We start from the raw sequence: 20,778 nt of genomic DNA on the forward strand, positions 1-20,778 counted from the left end.
CTCCAGCAAGATAATGCCGCCCTATTCACGTTTACCTGTAACTACGGGGTCAGGGCAATATTCGTCAGCGCATTATTTGCTCCTCCTTTACTTTTATCCCTGACCTGATCAATCGAGTCCACTCCCATAAAAAGCAGTGAGCAAAGCAATACCACAGGCAAGACCTGTCCAAAACCCCAGCCTGATTCACCTTCGGCATCGACGAACAATGGCTCGTTTTTGCTTTTCATGTCGACAATACTGAAGATACTCCAAGTGAAGAGGCCAAGGGTGACGAGGGCTTCGAAGATTGGATGACTTACACCTAACCCGCAAAGCGAGAACAAGAGTCTGAGGACGACGCTCACGAGGATTATAACCACGCATGAGACGGTCAAGATGAAAGAGCCAACAAGCTTGGGCAAGGATTGAATGTCGGCCTTCGTGACAAGCGCATTTGCCTCCTGACGCATACGGCTGAGGCAATCGTGCAAGGCCTTTATAACAACTTTCTCCTTTTCATCATACCACGAAACAGCCACATCTAGCGCATCGCTTGATCGTGGATAGACTAGTTGTGCAAACAACAGAAAAATGTACAGAGCCAGCGTGACTAACACGAATATGTCAAGGTCGAGTCCAGATGTACACCGATAGCGTCGACCACTTTCAAGCCAGTCCCATTCGTGGTGATCCCTGTAATAGACCAGAAAGGCTAGTGGCCAGAATAGAGCGACAGTGAGCAGAGTCGCCCATCGTCGCAACAGTTGTCTTCGCTCACTGATTTTCGATCCTGGTGGCGAAGCGGACATTTGGGTTCGTGGCTAATAACGAGGCGTGTGTGAGGAACCAATATTGGTAAGCTAACCTCTGGTGGTAGAAGGTGATAGTCGCTTGCTGAGATAGTGCTGCTATCGTGATTCCGATGCCAGTCAGGATCTGTAGATCACACAGCGAATCGAGTATCCCTTGTACAGAGTCGTGAATACGTGATGGCGGCGTGACTCTGCCACGAAGCGGTTTGATGTCTTCACCTTGGATCCAGATGAGAAACGTTCTGTCAATGCTTTCTGGTAAAGTCAAAAACTTCACAATTGCTAAGAGTAGGGTGATGACGGCAAAAGCGATATAAGATCCGAAAATCTATCTAGCATTAGTATATTGGGCTGTGCCCCCTGAGTCGGTTTACACATACGCCAGGACCCCCAATATCGGAATCACTGTCGAAGGAAGCGTTACATGCTTCGTCGAGAAGCCAGCAATACCAATCGCCTGGGGTGTCATTACTATCGTTTAGGGTCGGAGCGAACGAAAAGGCTGTTGGGTCCGGAGAACAATACTTCGACATGCTTGCGTACAGGTGTTGGTTCGTCCACAATAATGCTTCAAACAACGCTATCAGCTGTATCGACCTTGAAGTTTGTTGCTGAAGGTGTGTTGCGAAAAAGCTGAGGCTGATCCATCACATGAGATACATTGGAGGCTTTTGGTGCCTAGCTGTCGTAGCGATGACTGCGTCTAATCCTTTTCCGAGAGACCAAGAAGTCGGCTGCGTAAAGACGACACCAGTACCTGTCGTCAATGTGGCGTAGTCAGTGGTGGCCTACCAAAAGCCCGTGATAGGGTGTCTGTGCATGATTGGCGCGCCTAGCGACAACACTGAAATTTGGAGTCCGGCCACCGAATCACAACTCAACATTAGCGAGGCAAGCACAGTAGTGTGCATCACTTCGACTTTCTGGATCCGAAAGGTTGAGAACTCGTTGCGCAGCCCGTCAGCCTGATTGAAAGTGCTCAATGCTGCCTGCATATACTGCCAGCCATGATATCAGTAGTGTCTCTCTCTCTCTTTCTCGGTCGGCTCAATGCGGGCTCGCAAATGCTCAGCCATGCTTGTGTTTATTGGTGATATATGCTGCTCTTGCTCACTCCGCCTCATAAGCCCTTCTTACTCTTCCTCGAATTGGAAATCTCTCGTTCAATACATCTTCCTCTTCAATCGTAGGTGTGGCAATCGGCGTTCTGTCATCCATCTTGTCAACAGCATCATGTAGCTGCCTACTCACCTCATCGGGTGTATCAGCAAGCTCAATCGGATCACCTGGTGATGCCCCAAGCACGTTCAGACTGAGGGTTAAGTCCGCTCTTTCGCCTCTATGCATACTATTCATATCTGTTTTCTTTCGCATTGGGCTTGATGCAACTTTGCCAACCCAGCCGGCGATAGCAGCGGGCATGGTCGAGCTGTTTGAGCGTGTGCTCCGAATACTGTCTATACTTGCGCGTGGTGTTCCGCGAATCGAATTGCTTGGTCGTCTCGAGTGTGGCAATTTGAGACTCAGATTCGATACTGGCGGCTGATAATCTGGGTGGTCTGGTGGAAGAAGGTCGGGTGCATATTGTGCGAATTTCTTGTTCAAAGGATCATCTGCGGGTCCCGGTTTCGCTCTTTCAGCGCGATTACCTCGGAGAGTACCAACACCACCTGGACCTTGTAAAGCAGATAGAAACGTGTTCTGACCGGATGCCGTTCCATTTGAGGTTGAGACTGTACTCGAGGATCGTGTACGCGAAGAAGTAGTCAGATAATGTGGGACCGAAGGGTGTCGGACTGGACTGCTCTTTAGGCTTAAGCTTTGTAACTGCTGGTTAAGTTGTGCTTGTTGTGCCGCATGTGTAGGAGGATGTCTCAACATGTCGAACGACGATTTCGGTGTTGATACGGAGGAGCCTGCTGGTGTTGAATACGACTGCGACTTCCTGCGGAGCAGTGGAAAGTAGCCCAATGCACGTTTCGATATGCGTAGGACTTCGATCGGTTGAGGATCGGAGGGCAATACTACCCAAGAGTCGTGTTTGAATTCTGAGTCTGAATCTGAATTCGAATTCAATGGTATTGTCGTGGTCAAAGGGAACGGCTCCGTGGCACCTGCGGCACTGCTAGATGTAATAGGAGGGGTAGTAACGGAACCATCAATCGTGCTGAATGGTGACTTGATGTTTTTGTTACCCTCTTGAAGCAAATCTGCCACGTATGGACTTTCCGTCTTTCTACCTCTTATCGAACATGCGTCAAGGGGTAACATCACATACTCCTTGCGCTGAATGTTATCGTTAGGCCAGAACCTGTTCACTTTCCTGAACGCCTCGGGCTGGCAACTATATTTGATCACAACTCCAGCCATAGTATCCTGTGGCCGCACCTTGTGTCTGTACACTAGCACATAGCCATCATTCTGGTTGTCGATTGGCGACCGATTGATGCTCGCGTCCGAGTCTTTCCGCTTGTATCTGCCAAGTGAATCTTTTCCAACACTTGCCTCATTGCTCTGCAACAGTACTGTTTCTCGTCGCTTTGCTTGTAGCAACGCCTGACGTTGTTCAATGAATGTAGGTTTCGCTGTAGTATCGACGTCCGGTCCCCACTTGGCTTGTGCTTGCTTTAATCCGTAATTCTTGTCCTGTACCATACGCCCGACCCTTTGCTTGTCCACACCACTTCCTCTACGCGCAGGTTGGGCAGCACCAGCACTTCCCAACAGTCCTGACGCGAGGCCTTGAATCGAGGACCAAGACTCCCAGATGCCATTAGGAGCACGTCGATCCCTATTCTCTGAAGTGTTACGGCTGTGGCTCGTCGCATATGACTGAAGGTTTTGAGGTTTCGTCTTATCGCATACTTGCGTCGAGGTGGAGGGAGATGTACTCCGTGAGTCAAAACGAAGGGGTGTACTTGAGGTCGACGTGGTTGTTCCTATGGCATCGTGTTGCGATGAACCATCCTCGTAAGAAATCAGCCTGTTCAGCGTGTTCCGAGGTCGCAGAGTCGAAGTACTGCTGTTCGCGTTTGAATAGAATGACGAGTTGCCATTACCATTGCTGGTCATGTCGGTCCAGCGCGCCTGCACCTACGACTACGCCGCGACATTGGGGTTTTCACTAGAAGTCTTGTACGGCTGTGGACGAAGAAGTGACAGTACGAGGTTTCTGGATCATGGAATAGAAGTGCAGGTCGTTCATACTCGAAAGGTAGTGTGTCGGAGCGTGCAGTCGTGCCTTCCTCCAAATGCTGAGCGCGGAGCACTCAAGCCACTGGCGTGTTTGAGCTGGAGTCCTCCCCAGAATGCGATGACGTAGGACTCCCTGTTCAACTTTCCACACCTTCACAGCGTGACCTTTCTTTGTCTATAGCATTGTGGCCATGAGAAACGGCACTCGCAGCACGCAGATACATTTGAAATAGAACAATGTCGCTAACTCATAGTATTGAATCACAAGATACGCCGGACTTTTAGCTTTTTCCAAGTGTGGACGTATGCCACTTCTGACGCATGCTTTTTATCTACCATACCTCAGCCAACCACTCCAATGGCCTCTTCCATGGTCTCGAGAAAGACTGGCTTTTCGCAAAGCTCTTGCCTTGAGCTCTTCCCTGCCAGGTCCTGCGCCGCTTGCACCACGCTTTCGAGGTTCAGAGATGTTTCCTCGAGCTTTCGCTGTTGTGGAAGGTCCTTGGCTAACTTCGATGCTTTAGGCTCGTTCATTGACATGGTCAACCCGGCCCAGATACTGGTACTATCATCTGACTCGTTCAGGCTGTCTGTAAATAGATGGTCGACTCCGCCAGATCCTCCTTCTAGGTTGATTAGCTGATCAAAATCGTTTTCCATTCTAACTTCGTCGATAACGTGTTGAAAAGAGTTTTCTAATTCCTCCAGCTTGTCCGCCTCGATGTAGCCGCCATTTGAGATTCCCATGTGTTCGTCGTGGACACTGTTAGGTGGACTGTGATGCATATGATTAAAGTCTAGCAGGCTTACCGCCGCACCTCCAGTTGTTGCCGACTCATTCATGTGCACCATCTTATCCGAGCTGGGTGGTGTCAACGCTGTGAAATCAGTCCCTGGAGATCTAGACAGCGACATGGCTTGCGGGTTAATACCAAACATGCCTGACGACCTTGACGGTGAGGTTGAAGCTCTCGCTCTGATTTGCTGCATCGTCGGTAGTTCAGGTGGAGGTGTCAAAGTCGCAGTGAACGACCGTCCTGGCTTCGTACAACTGCTCATCGACATGCTGCGGAGCTGCTGGTTGTCTCTGAAGTTCTGCTTCGACTCCTGCGCTGGCCCAACAGGGACATCTGCATTGCGTACAGCTGCATCAAGAAAGGAGAAGGCGAAATCAGCAGAGGCATACATTTCCCGTAATTTCTGGAGCGCCTGCATGCAGAACTGAAAGCGTCGAACGCTGAGTTGACGAGTTGCAGAATCCGGCGACTTGATGTCGAGTAAGTGTACAATGATCGCCGGTAGCAGGATTGTCACGCCGGTATTTGGTAGATAGCGGATCAGGTCTCGAGAATACAAATCCTGGAAAACATCTGTGATGGCACATGCTGCTTCACGGACACGCCGCTGCGAAAGCTCTTTCAGCTCAGGTTCGATTACTAGGTTCGGCATAGCTGGCATCATTTGCGGTCGATGAAGTGCGCTAGTTGTTGTCAGGTAGACGCCAGTCAGAAGTGCTCTGTGCAAATTTATGACTTCGCCGTCGTTGCGAACGTTTTGTTCTCGAGGAAGTGTACTCTTGAAGTACCGCAATTCTATCGGTAGACTCTCGTACCATTCCTCGATATCGCGATCACATTCAAAGACTTCTAAAGGATTTGCTGCCGACTTCTTAGGCACAAGGCGCATAGTGGTCTCTTGGGTCGCTCCTAATCGATGACCGAGCATCGAGTATTGCACAGAGAGGACTTTTGTAATACATTGGCAGCATTTGACCATGGCAATGCACATCTGGGCCAGCATTTCGCGCTTGGCGGCGTCCCTCATCACAGAGCAACCACCAATCATACGATTCAGCTCAGGTGGTAGGGTATTTGTCTCGAAGTCTGAAATCTCGAGCATAGGCACATTGGCCTCGTCATCTTTGATGCGGATTGGGCGACGCATGCCGATCGCGACCAAACGATCTCGCATATAGCAAGACCACCAAATCCTTTTCCACAATTTCTGTTTCTCTAGAGACAAAGGCGTACTCGAAGTATCGCAGTTGATGCCAATCGTTCGAGCGAGAGAGATCGCCACGCCCAACCAATGCCAGACGTCCTTCGGGTCATCTGGGCTTTCATACCAATATGTCATGAGCAATACAGACTGCACGACCGTCACTCGGTCAATCTCGTAGTCGAAATCGTATAACAGCTTGACTCGCTGGAAAAAGGCCTTGCGGGCTGCCTTCCTGCTGTCGTATCCTTGCGCTGTCAGATATCGTAAATCAATATATGCCGTAGCAGCAAACATAACGGCCTGAAACAGCAACAGGCTGATCGTAGCTGAACAATCATCTTGGTCCACCGTGGTCAGAAATTCGCTCAGGTCCAGCACAGGAAGATATGGATGTACATATTGCACATAGCAGCGCAGGAGTTCATTCCTGAGACCTGTCTCTGGAATCAAAAAGGCTCCCTTCTTTCTCAGGTAATCAATGTCTTCTGACAGAATGCGAGGAGGAATTGCTGGAATATATTTTGGAAAGTGGACTCCGTCTTGGAGCTTGAAGGAAGGGAAGAAGGGTGAGGTAAGCATGGCTGGTTGCTGCATCGGGATGCCTCTAGTACTAAGGATTGAGAGCCGACGGGTGCGTTCTTCGGGCGTCAGACGATGTGCCTGCTGTTGATCTTGTTGCAAAGTCAGCATCCGCACGAACCCCATTCGAATCAACTTACATAGCATATGTGGTTTGTGTTGACTAAGCTCCTGCTCGAGAGGATTGATGTCTCGTGTACTAGAGCTCGAGGTGTTGAGAGGCATAGACAGTTCTTGCAAGCCATCAATATCGTCGAATATAGGAAATTGAGGAAGGTCTTCTCGGTCCTCGATGGACTCAGCTGGAGAATGCTGTAAGATATCTGTTTCTAAGCACGACTTCTTCCTACGTTTTCCTTCTGTAACGCAGCACTCGACTTCGTCCAATCTGCAATTGGTACATGGTATACCACTTTCAACGACATCGCATCGGACTTTTCTTGAGCGACAGCACTGGCAGGCTTTCGAAGCTCGCCTCTTCACTGGGCGCGTACTTATGGAAGGCAATCCTGCTGTGGCCGACTTCCTCTTGGTCGCTCCTGTTTGTACAGACTGCGCCATATTAGCAGTAGTTATGCTTAGCAGTATTGCCTGTAACGTTGGAGTATTGCCAGGCCTCTAGATAAGTGTGAGACCCCGTCGAAGTGTGGGAAGAGTATAGTACATGGATTAGGAACTTCTAGCACTGACGTCGAGAACGGAAGACAGTGAGGACAAAGCTATAATGAAGAACCTATTCATTCTGTGTTCACCAATCCAAGAGAAGGCGTCTCGAGTTGAACAGAGATGGCTTCGAGTTTATCGGCCTACATCGGAGTGGACACCACGAAGAGTTACCAATCCCAAACCTGGTGGAGATGTCAGTAACTCCCGACCACAAGGTGCTGGGATATGCAGCAAGCAAATCGTGGTCGACGAGTCGCTCTAGTGGGGTTTGGACTCTGATCTCGAAGTGCTGCATGAGCCACTAAGGAAGACGAGTTCCAGACAAGAAAGGAAAAGCACGACGGCGGCTCACACAAGATGGAGAAGGATCGAATGTTGCTTGCACACGAGTACAGTTTCAAACGAAGAATTAGGTATGGAGAAATCTCCACTCCAAGCTCAGCTGTGGGGTTGAAAGCACAGGCGAGGAATGACTAGTCACTGAAACTAATGCTATACAGGAATAGTGTTTTTGTCTCGAACTCGAAAGAAGATGGAGATGCTGCAGCCAGACTTTGACGTGCAGCTGATGATTGTGCCTGTCGTCCTCTCGAAGATGCTGGCTGGTTGTGCACCCCCTCCCCGGGCAATCGGGGCCTGACGACATCAAAGTGTTATTTAAAAACTTTGAATGTCACCTACACTTGAGGTAGAGAGTGCTAGCAACCACGTAACCGTATAGTTCAGGCGAAGGTCTTATATAAGAGTATTTCGCACACCACGAGCAAGCTGCTTGGTACTGTGGTACATATATCCATAGAACAAATTCCGCACACATAGCTTGCCCAGCATCGGGCTTCTCGCCAGCTTGCTAGTCATATTTGGCGGGGTACGAACAATTAGTATCTTGAAAAAAGCTTCTGTCAGCCGCGGGAGGTGCTACATAAAATTGGTCCGCTGACTCGATTCAATCCTGTCTTGACTCGTCCTCGATGACTCGAGCCTCTTGCTAGTTCGTCCCACGAAACTGGGGTATGGGGTCAAAGGTGTTTGGTTTCGCCTCTTTTCAAGAAGCTCAGTTTAGTCCAGGAAGTCAATGTGATCCTATCGGCTTACACGGCAAACAGCTTGGTAGATGTCTGTCTATACTTAATGGCCAAGTTTAACCACTGAAGTACAATCGGGTTATGTGAATCTGAAGTCCTGCCACCGACAAATCCAACGAAGAATAAGGTACTCAGGTACTGTCCTGTAAAGATTGGACCGAAACTCCGCTTTAGTGCCACTATCTGCAAGTCGAAAACGAAGTGATCCTTCGTGCTTCATGGCCAGACGATACCAAGACCTTGCCGAGTACGCCTGATGTTCTGCGGCACATATACCGTTGGCAAAACGCTCCATCATAACACGCGTCAGCTACTTTCAGCGAGCTAAAGAGCGTCCGCTGATTCATAATTGCACAAGAAGTTCGAGAACGTGGCAAGCGGATCGTGTCTGGTTAGTGCTACTTTTGACAGATTGTGCGCAATACTGTAGAACGTGGAATTTATGCTTTGCATAATATTTCAGCTAACAAGCAGTTACAGTCGCTGCCATCGAACCAGCTTTCATTCTCCACCTCGGTCCACTACCGGGGCTGGATTTTGACTGCACAACGACATATAATTCAGAGAACAACGTGCTTCATAACAAAGCTGAAGCCGCTTTTCCGAGAATAAAACAGGGGTGATTCATGCTACAGTAGACGCGCATGCAGATCCTGCTTATGTCCGAATCGCACCACCAAGCACACCTCCAGTAAAGCCTCCGCCACGGCGACCTTGTCCAGTCCTCGCCAGACCCTGCAGATTGCCGCGTGCACCCCCTCGCCCACCTCGTCCACCGCGTTGACCCTGATCTCGCTGGAATGCATTGCTTGTACCTGCTGTTCGTGTCTCCAGCACTTTCTCATTCGATTCCAGTATGCCCATAGCCTTCTCTGACAAGGACAAGATCTGGCTCTGTAACCGTGAGAGCTCAACGCCTTTACGGAAAACAATTGCGTCGTTCACTTGGTCAAGAGCTGCAGCCAGCTCCTCGTGCGAGATCATCTTCGACACGATCGCAGCAATCTTCTTGTCATCAAGCTCGAACATACCACTCACCGTGCTTATTGACAATGTATCGTAGTAGGGAGCATAAGTGAACAAGTACGTCCGAAGACCTTCCTCCTGTACCTGCTCCGAAAGCATGCTCTTAATCTTATCTTTGTCGTTACCAAGCAGATCCCAGATTTGGATCTTGTTGATCAGCTCCTGACATTTCTTCCATTCACCTTGTGCAAGTGCCTTGGCAGCCTGCATTACATGGTCTCGCGTATTCTCAGGTGGACCTTGGAAGACCTGTCGCTCGGCGTATTCGAGCATTCGTCTGAAAGTTTTCGAGATGATACGCTTCCGCACGTCAGGTGAGGATCCAGTCTGAGCGAGTAGAGGAATTTCGAGAAGCATGCTGCACGTCAGATATATGCACTCCAGAAGTTCCAGGTTGATGTGCATATGGAATGGTAGCTGTCGTTGCCGCTCCAATCGTTCCTGTTCAGGTGTAACTGTTGAGTATCTCTGCATCATCACTCCCTGAGCAAGTAATTCCTTCTGACGACCAGAACCGCAAATTTCTTGGAGTACTCCTTGAGCCTCATAGCAGAGACCCGCTCTGAAGGCGCAAAGGCCGATCTGAACAAGTGTGCGATTGAAGAGGATCTGAGTGCTAACATCGAAACTAGCGATATTCTCGGTCAAGTGACTCATGAGCATGAGATCTCGAGCTCTGTAGTAGCTGTCTTGTAGAGCTAGGAAATATATCTGACAGAGCATAGCTCGTGCACGAATAATGCCTTCACTGTTTTCGAAAAGGTGATTGCATAATGCTTGTACAAGTTCGTCCACTTCAGTATACTTGCCTCTGGGTGTAAGATCTGAGTTGAGTCTAGAAGGTAAAGCAGCCCACAGCTTCTCTTCGAGTATTTTGACGACAGCTAATGGCTTGAAGTAGATGTGTTCAATCCGGCGGATAACGATTCTGTTGATGTTATCTGTTTGTTTGCCCACCTCTGGATTCTTGCCGATCGTCTCGTAGTATATCGAGGCTCGAACGATATTGTCATACAGAGGTTGCTCGTCGCTCAATCTCTCAATGTACTCGGCTGTGTGTGGGTCGGTCTGTTGTAATGATCGAGTCAATTCATCGTCCAATCTCTCCAGCAGAGACACCACGCTGCCAGGCACTTTCAACAGATTATCAGTAGGCGGCTGTTTCTCATCGTCTTCCCACTCTTCCGCGCCTTCAACCACTACCAATGACGGGTTCTTGTCAAGTTCTTCTAAGAGGAGGGTGAACTCTCTCTGTGCGGATTTCCATTGTTCTTGTGACATGTAATTTTGTACTGATGATGCTGTGACATCGAATCTTGTGGAGACAATCGTCAACAATACTCGAACTCTCTGGTAAGGTGTGTTTGCCACTTCGAGCAGCTTTTCCATGATCCGTATCTGTTCTTGTCGGTCGGTGTTCTTTCGGCCACGAGATTCGACGATGGTTCGAAGATGCTTCAGAATACTTTCGGGGGTGTAGACAAGAGCCCTACCGCCTCGTCCGACTGAGGCCCATCCTTCGTCGTCCAGCTGCTCGTCAATCTCAGTACCCAGTGCTCGCTCACGTCGAGCCGGCTTGGCTTTTGGCAGCTCTTCCTCGTCCTCAGACTCCATGAAGGCATCTTTGTCTTTGCGATAGTTGTCGACCTCTGTGATGAATTCTTTGTTATTCTTCTTGATCTTCTGCTTCATAGCATTGAAACCACGGGCTGTGTTTGCATTCATCTTCTTGCCGCTGGCCTTCTGCTTCTCGTTGGTCTCGTTCACCAAATCTTCGAGGTCGGCGATGATCTTGATATAGATTTTAGGTGTGCCACCACTCTGAATGACCTTCTGTACTTGACGGTTAAGGTTGTCGAATTCTGGTATTGTCAGTGACAGGATTTTATTTTCTCTTCTTTAAGGCACATACCTGCACTGATCAAGGACCAATCCTGGTTCTTCTGAGCATTCTCGATCTTGCTGATGGTCTGTTGAACTTCGTCCAATCGCTTGTCTTTAGCAGATCTGACCTTCCGTTCTCCTTCGTCTTCGTCACTCTCATCCGAGTCATCGTCAGCACCAGCTCTCAAGAATCGGCTCGCGCCGGTGCCTTTGACACTTTCGTCGGAAGAATCATCTTCGTCCTCGTCCTCCTCTTCTTCCTCCTCAGACTCCTCGGAATCGGACTCTTCCTCTTCTTTCTCGTAGAGCTCCTCCTCGTCAGAAGAGCTAGAGTCACTGTCGCTATCACCTCCATGGAAGAATCGTGACATTGTGGTGATTTAGGTGATTGTCTATGCAGAAAGGTAAAGCGCGAAAAACTGTACATTTCAACAAGGCAAAGTCGTGACTCTTCGCAGATACGCCAAGACTAATTAAGTGCCGTCTTGCGCACAGAATTTTGTTTGCCGGTTCTGGGAAATGATACGTATCTATAGACGGCTATTTTCCACGGGAAGTACGGTGAAATATTGACTGCCAAACGTGCTTTTCTTGAAGTTATCTGCTCACTGTACAGGAAACAAGACACTACTTACCAGTGAACTATATGCAAAATGTTCTACAGGGTGTGGTTAACCTGTAAGACGTTATACCTGGGTTCGTTAGCCTGGAGAGTTGATGTCGAAAGATCTACTTCTGCCTATTATTTGTTGGTCAAAAACGATTCGTCCTTGAAGAGGCTATACTGCAAAGGAGACATTCAGGTCATGGACTCGCTTAGCAGCTCTCTCGCCTCCTGGGTTGTCCTTTACTTAGAGAACGAGCTCTTATCCTGAGCTGCAAATCTGGCGTCATCTGAGAGAATTCAACCTGAAGAGTCGGGTTCGCTGAGAGCCGTGAGGCCTAACGCACTTCTAATCCTACCAAATCAGCTTCTCTGCTGGAGGACATCGAGCTCAGCATCTTGCGCTGTCCACTTCCCTTACACAACGTGAGCTCTGCGCTGTTGTAAGTCGGCTGGTCAAAGCCGACCGAAAATTAGATGAACTGGCCAAAATGCGGATCGTATAGTGTAGCACTGCACACCTTCCCTGAACATCATGAAAGAGATTTTAGTTGACATTTTGACCAGCGTAGTTCACTATATGTCTTGTCCAGTTGTTGTTCACCGCTAACCATGAAATTCTAGCAGTAAGCAGTACCTTGTTAGCTCAAGCGAACATCAACCCTTATGCGTCACACCGGGTCTGAATCTGCCAGATCTAACTGTTTTCCAGATTGAGCATGAGCTCTTGATCTAGAAGCAGAAGCGCAGGTGTCCGAAGAAGGTCTCGACGATTGAGGAAGCTTGTCGTTGAGGTCAGGGCTTCCTCTTCTACGCGAGTACCCGATACCTGCATGACCTAAAACTTTCAGATATGGGCATTTGATCCCGTTTCCGCCTCTGAGGGCCTCGCAAACTCCCGTGCAAACATTGCAGCTTGAGTTACGATCGTGTAGTGAGCACTACCCTTATGTAGAGCATTTTTATCGTGTTCACGAATGATCACGACGCATCCGTATTGAAAACAACCGAGAAGCATGGTAAAGCGAAGGGTTCCAGCGGCTACATTTTTGACTTTACCCAGGTTCCGCTCCGCGGCTTCAAGCAGTATTCGCGTCGACAATACAACGCGTGGAAGCACTCCAGATGGCTCAAGACCAAAGAACACATAATCTTTGACGAGTAGGATAGCCGGAGCCGTTCTCGGCGAGAACCTGTGACTGACAGACGTTGCAACTGCCCAAATGGCAACTATTTTACCCGAGGAAATACTCAGCATCATTTGTCAAGAGTTAGGCCGCGAACGCGATTTCAATACACTCTTCAATTGCGCACTTAGCGCAAGGACACTGGCAGATCCTGCTTTACGGACAATATACCAATACCATGAGCTTTCGCCAGCTTTCAATTTTACAGAGGATGATATTAGGTCAAGGGATGGAACAGGGGAGGACAGTCAGCACTACTTTCTAAGATGGACGTCTCTGTGGCGGTCTCTTATTGCCTCAAGCCTAGAGCCATCGACCACCTACAAACCCTACTGTCGTTACTCACGAATACTGGACTTTAGGAACTTAACAGATATGTTGGAAAGTCCGCGCTTCCGATCCGCAAAGAGGCAGTTCTATGCTCGGCCCCTTACGAAGCTCGCTCATACCAAGAAAGAAGGCAAGTATGAGACTGTGGATGTGGTCGCGACGATCAACGACATAGGCGAAACTGTCATACCGAAGGCGACTCTGCTAGAAGAGATGTCCGGCCATCTTAGACCTGGATTTCTGACGAGATGGATATCCCAAACACCACGACTGAAGAGAATGGTGTTGTGGAGGGGAGACGCGCTCAATAACGATGCTGGCAAGGCTGTGGCTGACCACTGCGAACACTTCAATGATCTGAGAGTGTATGAGTTTCTGGACCCAGATGCCGACGAAGTGGTGGCTAAATTTCTTGATCAACTCAACGCGGACACAATCTTGTACCTGCGAGTCATCAGTCACAACAACCTTGGACGACTGTCTTTCGAAGCACTTGATAGACACACCACTTTGAAGGAGCTGATGTTGAATAACCTCAGTAGAGAAGCTATGGAGAACCTGAATGGCCTGAAAGGATGTACAAATCTTGAGGTGCTATCGCTGGAAGATGGCAGAGGCACAGTCAGACTCGAAGAACTTCATAACGATGTCTTCCTGGAAGTAATTAGCTGGCTCAGTTCATGCATTAAGCTTAAGGATATAACCCTCAAAAGGTTCTTTGATGGTCCAGCTATATTAGCAGCGGTTGCTGTTGCGCCAGAAGTGAGATGGTCCAAATTGTGCCTCGAGGGTTACACTGTCAGAAATGCTAGTTCTGCCTCCTTCCATACAGCCTTAGCTGACCAGAAACACTTGGAAGAGCTATATCTGAGTGGGAATGGAGAAGACACGCACTCTCACGATCTTGAAATCATGGTTTCCTCGATCTGCCAGCTGGGCAACCTCAGAGAGCTCAACCTCCGCCAAGTGTCGGATGAATTCGACATGACACACATCTCCAACTTGGTATTGAATCTGCCCTTGCTTGAAGAATTTTGGACAAGTGGACAAGAGCTCTCGTCTGACATATTACCCCTGCTTGCTAACCTCCGAAGTCTCAAAAATCTTACACTCTTTGCTCTTACACAATTCGATACAGATTCGATACTTGACTTCATCTCTCGTCTTGACAAGGACAAACAGCAGGGGTTTCAGTTGTCGTTGATGGCAGTCGATCAAGACTTTGCGCTGAGTGAAGAGGAGCAGAGACTGATTGTCGAAGCGATGAAGGTCCAGGTCGATGGTCGATTTGGTATGTTTTGCCTATACCGCTTCCTCAGAGCCCCTAGCACCTGAATAACACTGGCCGCAGCTGCTCAATTTGGTGTCAAGATGACTAACGAACATTGTGATAGATTTCGTCCTTTGGAGGGAGCTGGAGTCGGAGGACAGTGAAGACGATTGACTTGATGTTGTTTTCCTGCTGCGTAGCGACTCGTGTGATTGTTGGTTGCGATTTGGGATTCTCTGGTGGATTTACTGGGAATCTCAGAGCTGGACAGGCAAGTCGTTCAAGCTGCAACACCTGGACAATCTGGCATACAACCTGTCGGCTTCGTAGGATCGTAATAGTCTTCTTGGTCAGTTATGTCGCTATCCTCATCTTCTTCCGTCTTCGAATCCTTGTCTTTTCTGTCCAAAGAAATCTTATCCTCTTCCATATCCTCCTTCTTTACCTCGTCAGTACTTTCTGCGGGAGCAAACGCATTCTTGAAACCACCTTTTTTGAAGCCACCTGCGCCTCCAGTCTTAGTGCTAGCACCACCTAGTTTGATGCTCATCAATGGGCCTTTCTCCTCCTTCCGGCCTGCGTTCTGCACAGTCCGCTGCATATCCTTCATGTCTTTCAATCGCTTCTTGTGCTGGTGATCGTAGGATGATTCATGTGCATCGAATTCGTTCATGCGACTATAGCCTTTTTGACATAGCTCACAGAAGAAGGCGCTGCGAGCAGCTTTCGCACTATCAGTCTTTGCCGAAGGTAGGGTGAAGCCTCGCTGCACAATTTAGTAGCTACATTCGTGATATGATGGATCGGAATAGCGCATGACATATCACGTTGGCACGACTTACCGGAGCCATAATGAATGGCTAGACACTCTTTCTTAAGTTGGACGACTTGAAGACTTCCTTAGTAATTCTCGAAGTTGTTCGGGATAAGGATTGCTTGTGAGTTGAGGCTACTGTACTAGCAAGAGGGAGACACCCTCAACCCAATCGGACAACAGCAGCTGGGAATTGGTAAGCATCTGACGACGATGGTAGCAAATAGCCGCTTTGACGGGTCTTCAGGTGCTTGAGAACGGTCAGGCGCAACATCCGTATTGTCCACCACCAGCTCTGCCAAACATCTTTTGATCGCTAGCTTGACGATGTTGTATATGCTTTGACGACAGCATGTTGGAATAAAAGAGGTAGCCAACAGCCCGGATCTTATAACACCTCGCAGCTGCAATGCCCAAGCTCGAACATGTACCATCCGTGTCCTCACGGCCAATGGAACAGCTTGACCCATCTCCTGTAGATGAAGAGGCACCCATACTCGATGATTCCGATTTAAAAGCTGAACATGTAGTCAACCCAGAAGACCTATCAGAAAAGCAGCATCCGACGTACTTCCCTCCATCAGGCGGCACTACCAACAATGTAGGCGTTCAATACTCTCGGGTTCCAACCATCCTCCTCGCTCTGCAGAAATATAGCACGATCGCTCCTACACTCTATCTGATAGGACATTACGCAAACACTGCAGCCATACCCTTGTTCACTCTGTCTACACAGAAAGCCGAGAACTCGCTTCTACTCACACGCCCATACTACCAGTCCTTTCCACTAGAACCTCTACTCATCTTTGCGCCAATCGTCACACACGTCCTCTCCGGGCTATCATTAAGAATATACAGGCGGTTTCAAGCTGCCAAGAGATATGGTGCAGAGACACACGCCGAGCGTGCCAAAATCACAAAAGCGCTCTGGCCCAAGTTGAGCTTGACAAGTGCTCTGGGTTATGCGCTTTACCCAATGATGGCTGCGCATATAATAGTTAACAGAATCACACCGCTAAAGGTGCACGGCGATTCGAGTTCTGTTGGTCTACGATTCTTTTCGCATGGAGTGAAGAGACACCCCTGGCTCGCGAGCTTGGGATACACGGCGATGGTCAGTGTAGCAAGCTGGCACTTTGTTGGTGGCGCGGCGAAATACCTGCGCTTGACGAGGGAGTACGTGACAGAAGGTGGAGATTATGGTGTACGGCAGCGTAGGGTTAGGACGAGGATGCTGAATATCGTCAGTGGCCTTGTTGCCGCAGTCTGGGCTCTGGGAGGTATAGGTGTCATCGGCAGAGGCATTGGCACCCCGGAAGCAAGTGCATGGGAGATCAAGCAATGGGACGAGGTCTATAGGGCTGTTCCCGTGGTGGGTGGAATGATGTAAAGTGATCACCATACTCGAAACAATTATATTAATCACGTGGGCTTACGCACATGTCCTGATGCTACTGTGGCAGAAGGGTACATCTACAACTCCCTCTGCCTTCCGAAAGAGTCTGTTCCAAATTCATGAAAGCCTTCACCACACGTAATTACGTGTAGCGTGCGTACGGACACGTGACCTCGTACTTTCTTTCGCGTCAGACTTCACAATCTTCGCCCGTCGATATCTTCAACACGACTGTCTAAACCTATCAAGAACATGTCACAAATCCCAATCCATCCTTCCACAACTCGCCCTCGATGCTTTCCCAACAGACCATGGCCGAACCCGCGCCAAAACGTCGCAAAACAACTCTCCACGCTCTAGGCTCCAACGGCAACTACCAACTCGGTTTCTCCCATACACAAGACACCTCTACACCCACTAAATGCGTTTTCCACGATAAAAACATAACACTCAACCATGTTCCACTAGCTGAGCATGAGGAGGTCAAGAAGATAGTCACGGGAGGTAATCACACGCTTCTACTGACTAATCTGGGACGGGTGTGGAGTGCTGGGCTGAATGATACTGGGCAGAGGGGTTTGGTGGCGCCGGAAGAGTTAGGAATTCAAAATGGATTGAGTGCTGGGGAGAGGTCGGATACTGCTTTCTCCAGTGGTGATGTGGGATTCGGCGGATGGAGATTATTATCCTGGACTGGGGCGCAACATCTCCAGCGAGATACTGGTCGTGATCACACGGCCTATGTAACGGACCTGGCTGCCACGTGGACAGCGTCATATTTGGTGCTTGACAATACGAGTGTTTACAGCTGTGGCAGTGGGCAGAAGGGCGAACTCGGCTTAGGAAAAGATGTGGTAGCTTCGACTACACCGAAGAGGTGCTTCGACCTGCAAGACGTCGAACCTGGGGAGTCGACTACGGTCAAGCAGATTGCAGGTTGCATGAGCCATGCCGTTGTTCTAAGCACGAGCGGGAAGCTATATGGTTGGGGCGCGAGTAGAAAAGGACAACTTGGCCAGGTCATGAGGGAGACAAAAGTAAGCTGGACACCGAGGAGGGTAGATCTGGGCTTGACGGATGGTGAGGAATGGCCAGTGGATCAGGTCTGCGCAGGTCGAGACTTTACATTCGTGGTCGGACGTCGTAGTCAAGAGCAATATTTCCTAGGAGATGCAAGTAAGCTTGGCATTGAGCTGCCATTACCTCTGACAGAATCGACTGAGAAGCGTGAGCATGGCGTAAATATTCATGCAGGCTGGACATCCATCACGGTCTTGTCTTCGAACGGCACTGCTCAAGCTTTTGGGAAGTCTCCTCAAGGTTTCGTCAAGAACCTTGTTCGAGCACGTACACTTCACAACATAGCTTCCATGGCTGTAGGGAGTGAGCATTGTCTGGCGATTTCGGATGATGGAGATGTGCTAGCATCAGGCTGGAATGAGCACGGAAATTGTGGTGATGAGAATGACCTTGATGCTGTGGACAATGCGCAGCAAGCGAACACGATTTGGCACAATAAGGCGAACCACAGAACTATTGGTGTTGCTGCTGGATGTGCTACCAGTTTCATTTTGACGGAGTCGATTGCAGTTGACGAAACAGAGAACGGCTGAAAAGTGGTCGTCTGGTGAGGCAGATGCGCAGGTAGCATTGAGTTCGTTCTCACCGAGATTGCAAAGGACCAGTAAATTCTCGCAGTGCTGATCAGATTCGATCAGTATGAAAATCCCTCAAAACGTGGACATCGGTGGAGGGAAGATTAGCATATGCCGATAACACCCTTGATGCCATTTCGGTTGCCGATGATAATGTCCGACATGTGCAATGGCTGAAATGTTCCAGCATGTGCAAATCTCATCAGTAGTAGTGCGCGAGGCTAGTGGTTGACCATCGCTTGTTCCGGGATTGACATGCACGTTGTTGTGTTAATCAGGAGACGCTGCCTATGTCCCCGTAATTCAGACACGGACTATGCCGTAGTTGCATTGCAGAGAACCTTCTTCCCAACAAGAAAACTTCCACCGCCACAAGGGCCAAAGGAAGTGTTGGGTTCGTAAAACTTGGTACCGGCTTCCCTCCACCGGATCTCTCCTTGGATTCATTGGATGTAAATATCAGGTGGAGATCGATCGTCATTACATCCGGGCTCCGTTTCACCTGAAAAAAACTCTTACATGCATTTCATTTTTCTTCGAGTTATTGGCTGCCTATGCATGCACATAGTGTTTGACGTAAGGATATTGGAAAGAAACATCTGAACATTGATGCGGTTGTTTGCAACGGTTGGCTTAATGGGTAGGAATGATCGTGGATCGGTGGTCAGTCCGCGAATTTGTCAGCCCTAAGAGAAGAACAATAAACGTGTAAGGCACATGGAGACACATTGAGACTGAGCATGTCGAGAATGCGGCAGACACGTGCAGCACTGCTGGATGGCACCAACATCCGTACACGAATGAGACCGCTGCAGCTGTCAAAGTTTATTGGCTAGAAGTGCTTGCATTTCATACCGGAGCCGTTGTTCGTATCGCGCTGGCTTTGGGCAGAAATTCGTTGAGAGATATTTCGTGTGTTTTGAGGGATTGATGCTGAGGCGTTGCACATTTGACCTATAGAACGTTGTTATACTGATCCTCTCTCAGCGAAGTCCACCAGGGTCGACGAGGGTCGCTCAACGCGAACACGGCAGATCTGGCCTGTACTGTGGTAGCTGCAACGAAGCATCCAGCGTACATCACAATCCTGATCGGACAAAGGAATTGATGGAAGGATTGGACCGTCTCACTATGATGGCTTCTTGTGGTTGAGGCAGACGAAACAATTCAGGATACGCATAACAGCTGAAGTTGGTCAAGTAGTCCGTTATCTCAACGTCAGCAATTGTCTGCCACTCGCTAGACAAACCTTTTAAGCAGGCGCTCGTCAGCGTGATGGCAGTTGTCCAGAACCTCTGATTGTGCTCCGGTCATCCTTGCGTAAAGCATTTAGGTCGCGGCTTGTCGCAATACGATCAAAGCTGTGTAGTGCTCGTTGTGAACACGCAAACCTTGTAGCTGATTGCAGATAATCGTGTATTGCGTAAACGTGCCTCTTTTTTCTTGTGGAGGGTTGACGAGCCAGTGACGATCAGATCATACTTCAAGGTGGTTCGTGTGTAGTCATACAGATGACTATGCTGAGGTACGTGAACACTTCCTGTGGTATGCGAGGTTCACGAGGGAAGGAGCTCACAGCTCATCGAAACACTCCAAGCTATGCCACCGGAACCCCCACAACTTCCCCTCAATCATCCCCGGAAAGTCTAAATGAGACATTGACTTTGAGGCTCATCAGCCATTCTGGATTCGAGCGCATAACTTTGCGCCACCGACGCACAAGAGGAAGTGTACAACCTAGAATTCCAACCTTCAGAGCATCAAGAGGAAAGGCCTTCTCATTGGGTTCCAAATTGTTGAGAACTCAATACGTATTTTGTAGCAGTACCGGCGCAATCTCGAACGAAGAAATTCCGAAGCAACTGTTCACGACAAAACTTGGTCAGCACGATTCAATACTGTGTAAGAAACCTTGAACATCGGTCTGGATCGAAGGACTCATCAAGTCATGAGCAGGTAAACTCTTCTTTTTCTAGCCCTCAACAAATCCTCTAAGCGTACTGTAATCGTTAGATCAAATTCTTCAGGACAGACTAAGGTTTTCCGCTGATGAGTTCGGCTCCTCCGAGCCTTCGGGTATCAAAGCTCTAATTTTGTCGCTCGGAACCACGGAGACCACATTTGTTACCCGAGTACTCGGAGTCATGATGTTCGTTGCCACGGGAGAGGCAATGTCTGTCAAGCACATCACAAGAACAGAGGGTAACGGATTGAAGCTGCCGGGAATCATGCAGACACCGGTTCGTGCCGGCTTCTTTCCCTGTTATCTGCGCGTACTGTCATCGTAATTAA

At 49.0% G+C, this 20,778-nt stretch overlaps 8 protein-coding genes across 8 annotated transcripts; 3 read left to right on the forward strand and 5 right to left on the reverse strand.

Annotated features, from left to right (window-relative positions):
• Positions 1-756: 756 nt before the first annotated feature.
• Positions 757-1,327, reverse strand: LTR64_001884 (uncharacterized protein; the record flags this gene model as incomplete). Its single annotated transcript, XM_064896261.1, has 2 exons — positions 757-1,122; positions 1,175-1,327. The coding sequence occupies 2 exons, from the start codon at positions 1,325-1,327 to the stop codon at positions 757-759; spliced, it is 519 nt and encodes a 172-aa protein (XP_064758948.1).
• Positions 1,328-1,904: 577 nt separating this feature from the next.
• Positions 1,905-3,866, reverse strand: LTR64_001885 (uncharacterized protein; the record flags this gene model as incomplete). Its single annotated transcript, XM_064896262.1, has 1 exon — positions 1,905-3,866. One exon carries the CDS (start codon positions 3,864-3,866, stop codon positions 1,905-1,907), a length of 1,962 nt encoding a protein of 653 aa, XP_064758949.1.
• Positions 3,867-4,331: 465 nt separating this feature from the next.
• Positions 4,332-6,994, reverse strand: LTR64_001886 (uncharacterized protein; the record flags this gene model as incomplete). The annotated part of the gene is made up of 2 exons (XM_064896263.1): positions 4,332-6,881; positions 6,920-6,994. 2 exons carry the CDS (start codon positions 6,992-6,994, stop codon positions 4,332-4,334), a joined length of 2,625 nt encoding a protein of 874 aa, XP_064758950.1.
• A 1,983-nt stretch (positions 6,995-8,977) lies between these two features.
• On the reverse strand, positions 8,978-11,601 carry NIP1 (Translation initiation factor 3 subunit c; the record flags this gene model as incomplete). Its single annotated transcript, XM_064896264.1, has 2 exons — positions 8,978-11,208; positions 11,259-11,601. The coding sequence occupies 2 exons, from the start codon at positions 11,599-11,601 to the stop codon at positions 8,978-8,980; spliced, it is 2,574 nt and encodes an 857-aa protein (XP_064758951.1).
• Positions 11,602-13,396: 1,795 nt separating this feature from the next.
• LTR64_001888 (uncharacterized protein) lies at positions 13,397-14,795 on the forward strand (the record flags this gene model as incomplete). Its single annotated transcript, XM_064896265.1, has 2 exons — positions 13,397-14,642; positions 14,746-14,795. The coding sequence occupies 2 exons, from the start codon at positions 13,397-13,399 to the stop codon at positions 14,793-14,795; spliced, it is 1,296 nt and encodes a 431-aa protein (XP_064758952.1).
• A 106-nt stretch (positions 14,796-14,901) lies between these two features.
• On the reverse strand, positions 14,902-15,472 carry LTR64_001889 (uncharacterized protein; the record flags this gene model as incomplete). Its single annotated transcript, XM_064896266.1, has 2 exons — positions 14,902-15,387; positions 15,464-15,472. 2 exons carry the CDS (start codon positions 15,470-15,472, stop codon positions 14,902-14,904), a joined length of 495 nt encoding a protein of 164 aa, XP_064758953.1.
• A 372-nt stretch (positions 15,473-15,844) lies between these two features.
• Positions 15,845-16,825, forward strand: LTR64_001890 (uncharacterized protein; the record flags this gene model as incomplete). Its single annotated transcript, XM_064896267.1, has 1 exon — positions 15,845-16,825. One exon carries the CDS (start codon positions 15,845-15,847, stop codon positions 16,823-16,825), a length of 981 nt encoding a protein of 326 aa, XP_064758954.1.
• Positions 16,826-17,142: 317 nt separating this feature from the next.
• ATS1 (alpha tubulin suppressor) lies at positions 17,143-18,444 on the forward strand (the record flags this gene model as incomplete). Its single annotated transcript, XM_064896268.1, has 1 exon — positions 17,143-18,444. The coding sequence occupies one exon, from the start codon at positions 17,143-17,145 to the stop codon at positions 18,442-18,444; it is 1,302 nt and encodes a 433-aa protein (XP_064758955.1).
• Between the last annotated feature and the right edge of the window lie 2,334 nt (positions 18,445-20,778).

The sequence above is a fragment of the Lithohypha guttulata genome (genome assembly GCF_036872675.1).
Source record: "Lithohypha guttulata strain CCFEE 5908 chromosome Unknown scaffold_1, whole genome shotgun sequence".
Lineage (NCBI taxonomy): Eukaryota > Fungi > Ascomycota > Eurotiomycetes > Chaetothyriales > Trichomeriaceae > Lithohypha > Lithohypha guttulata.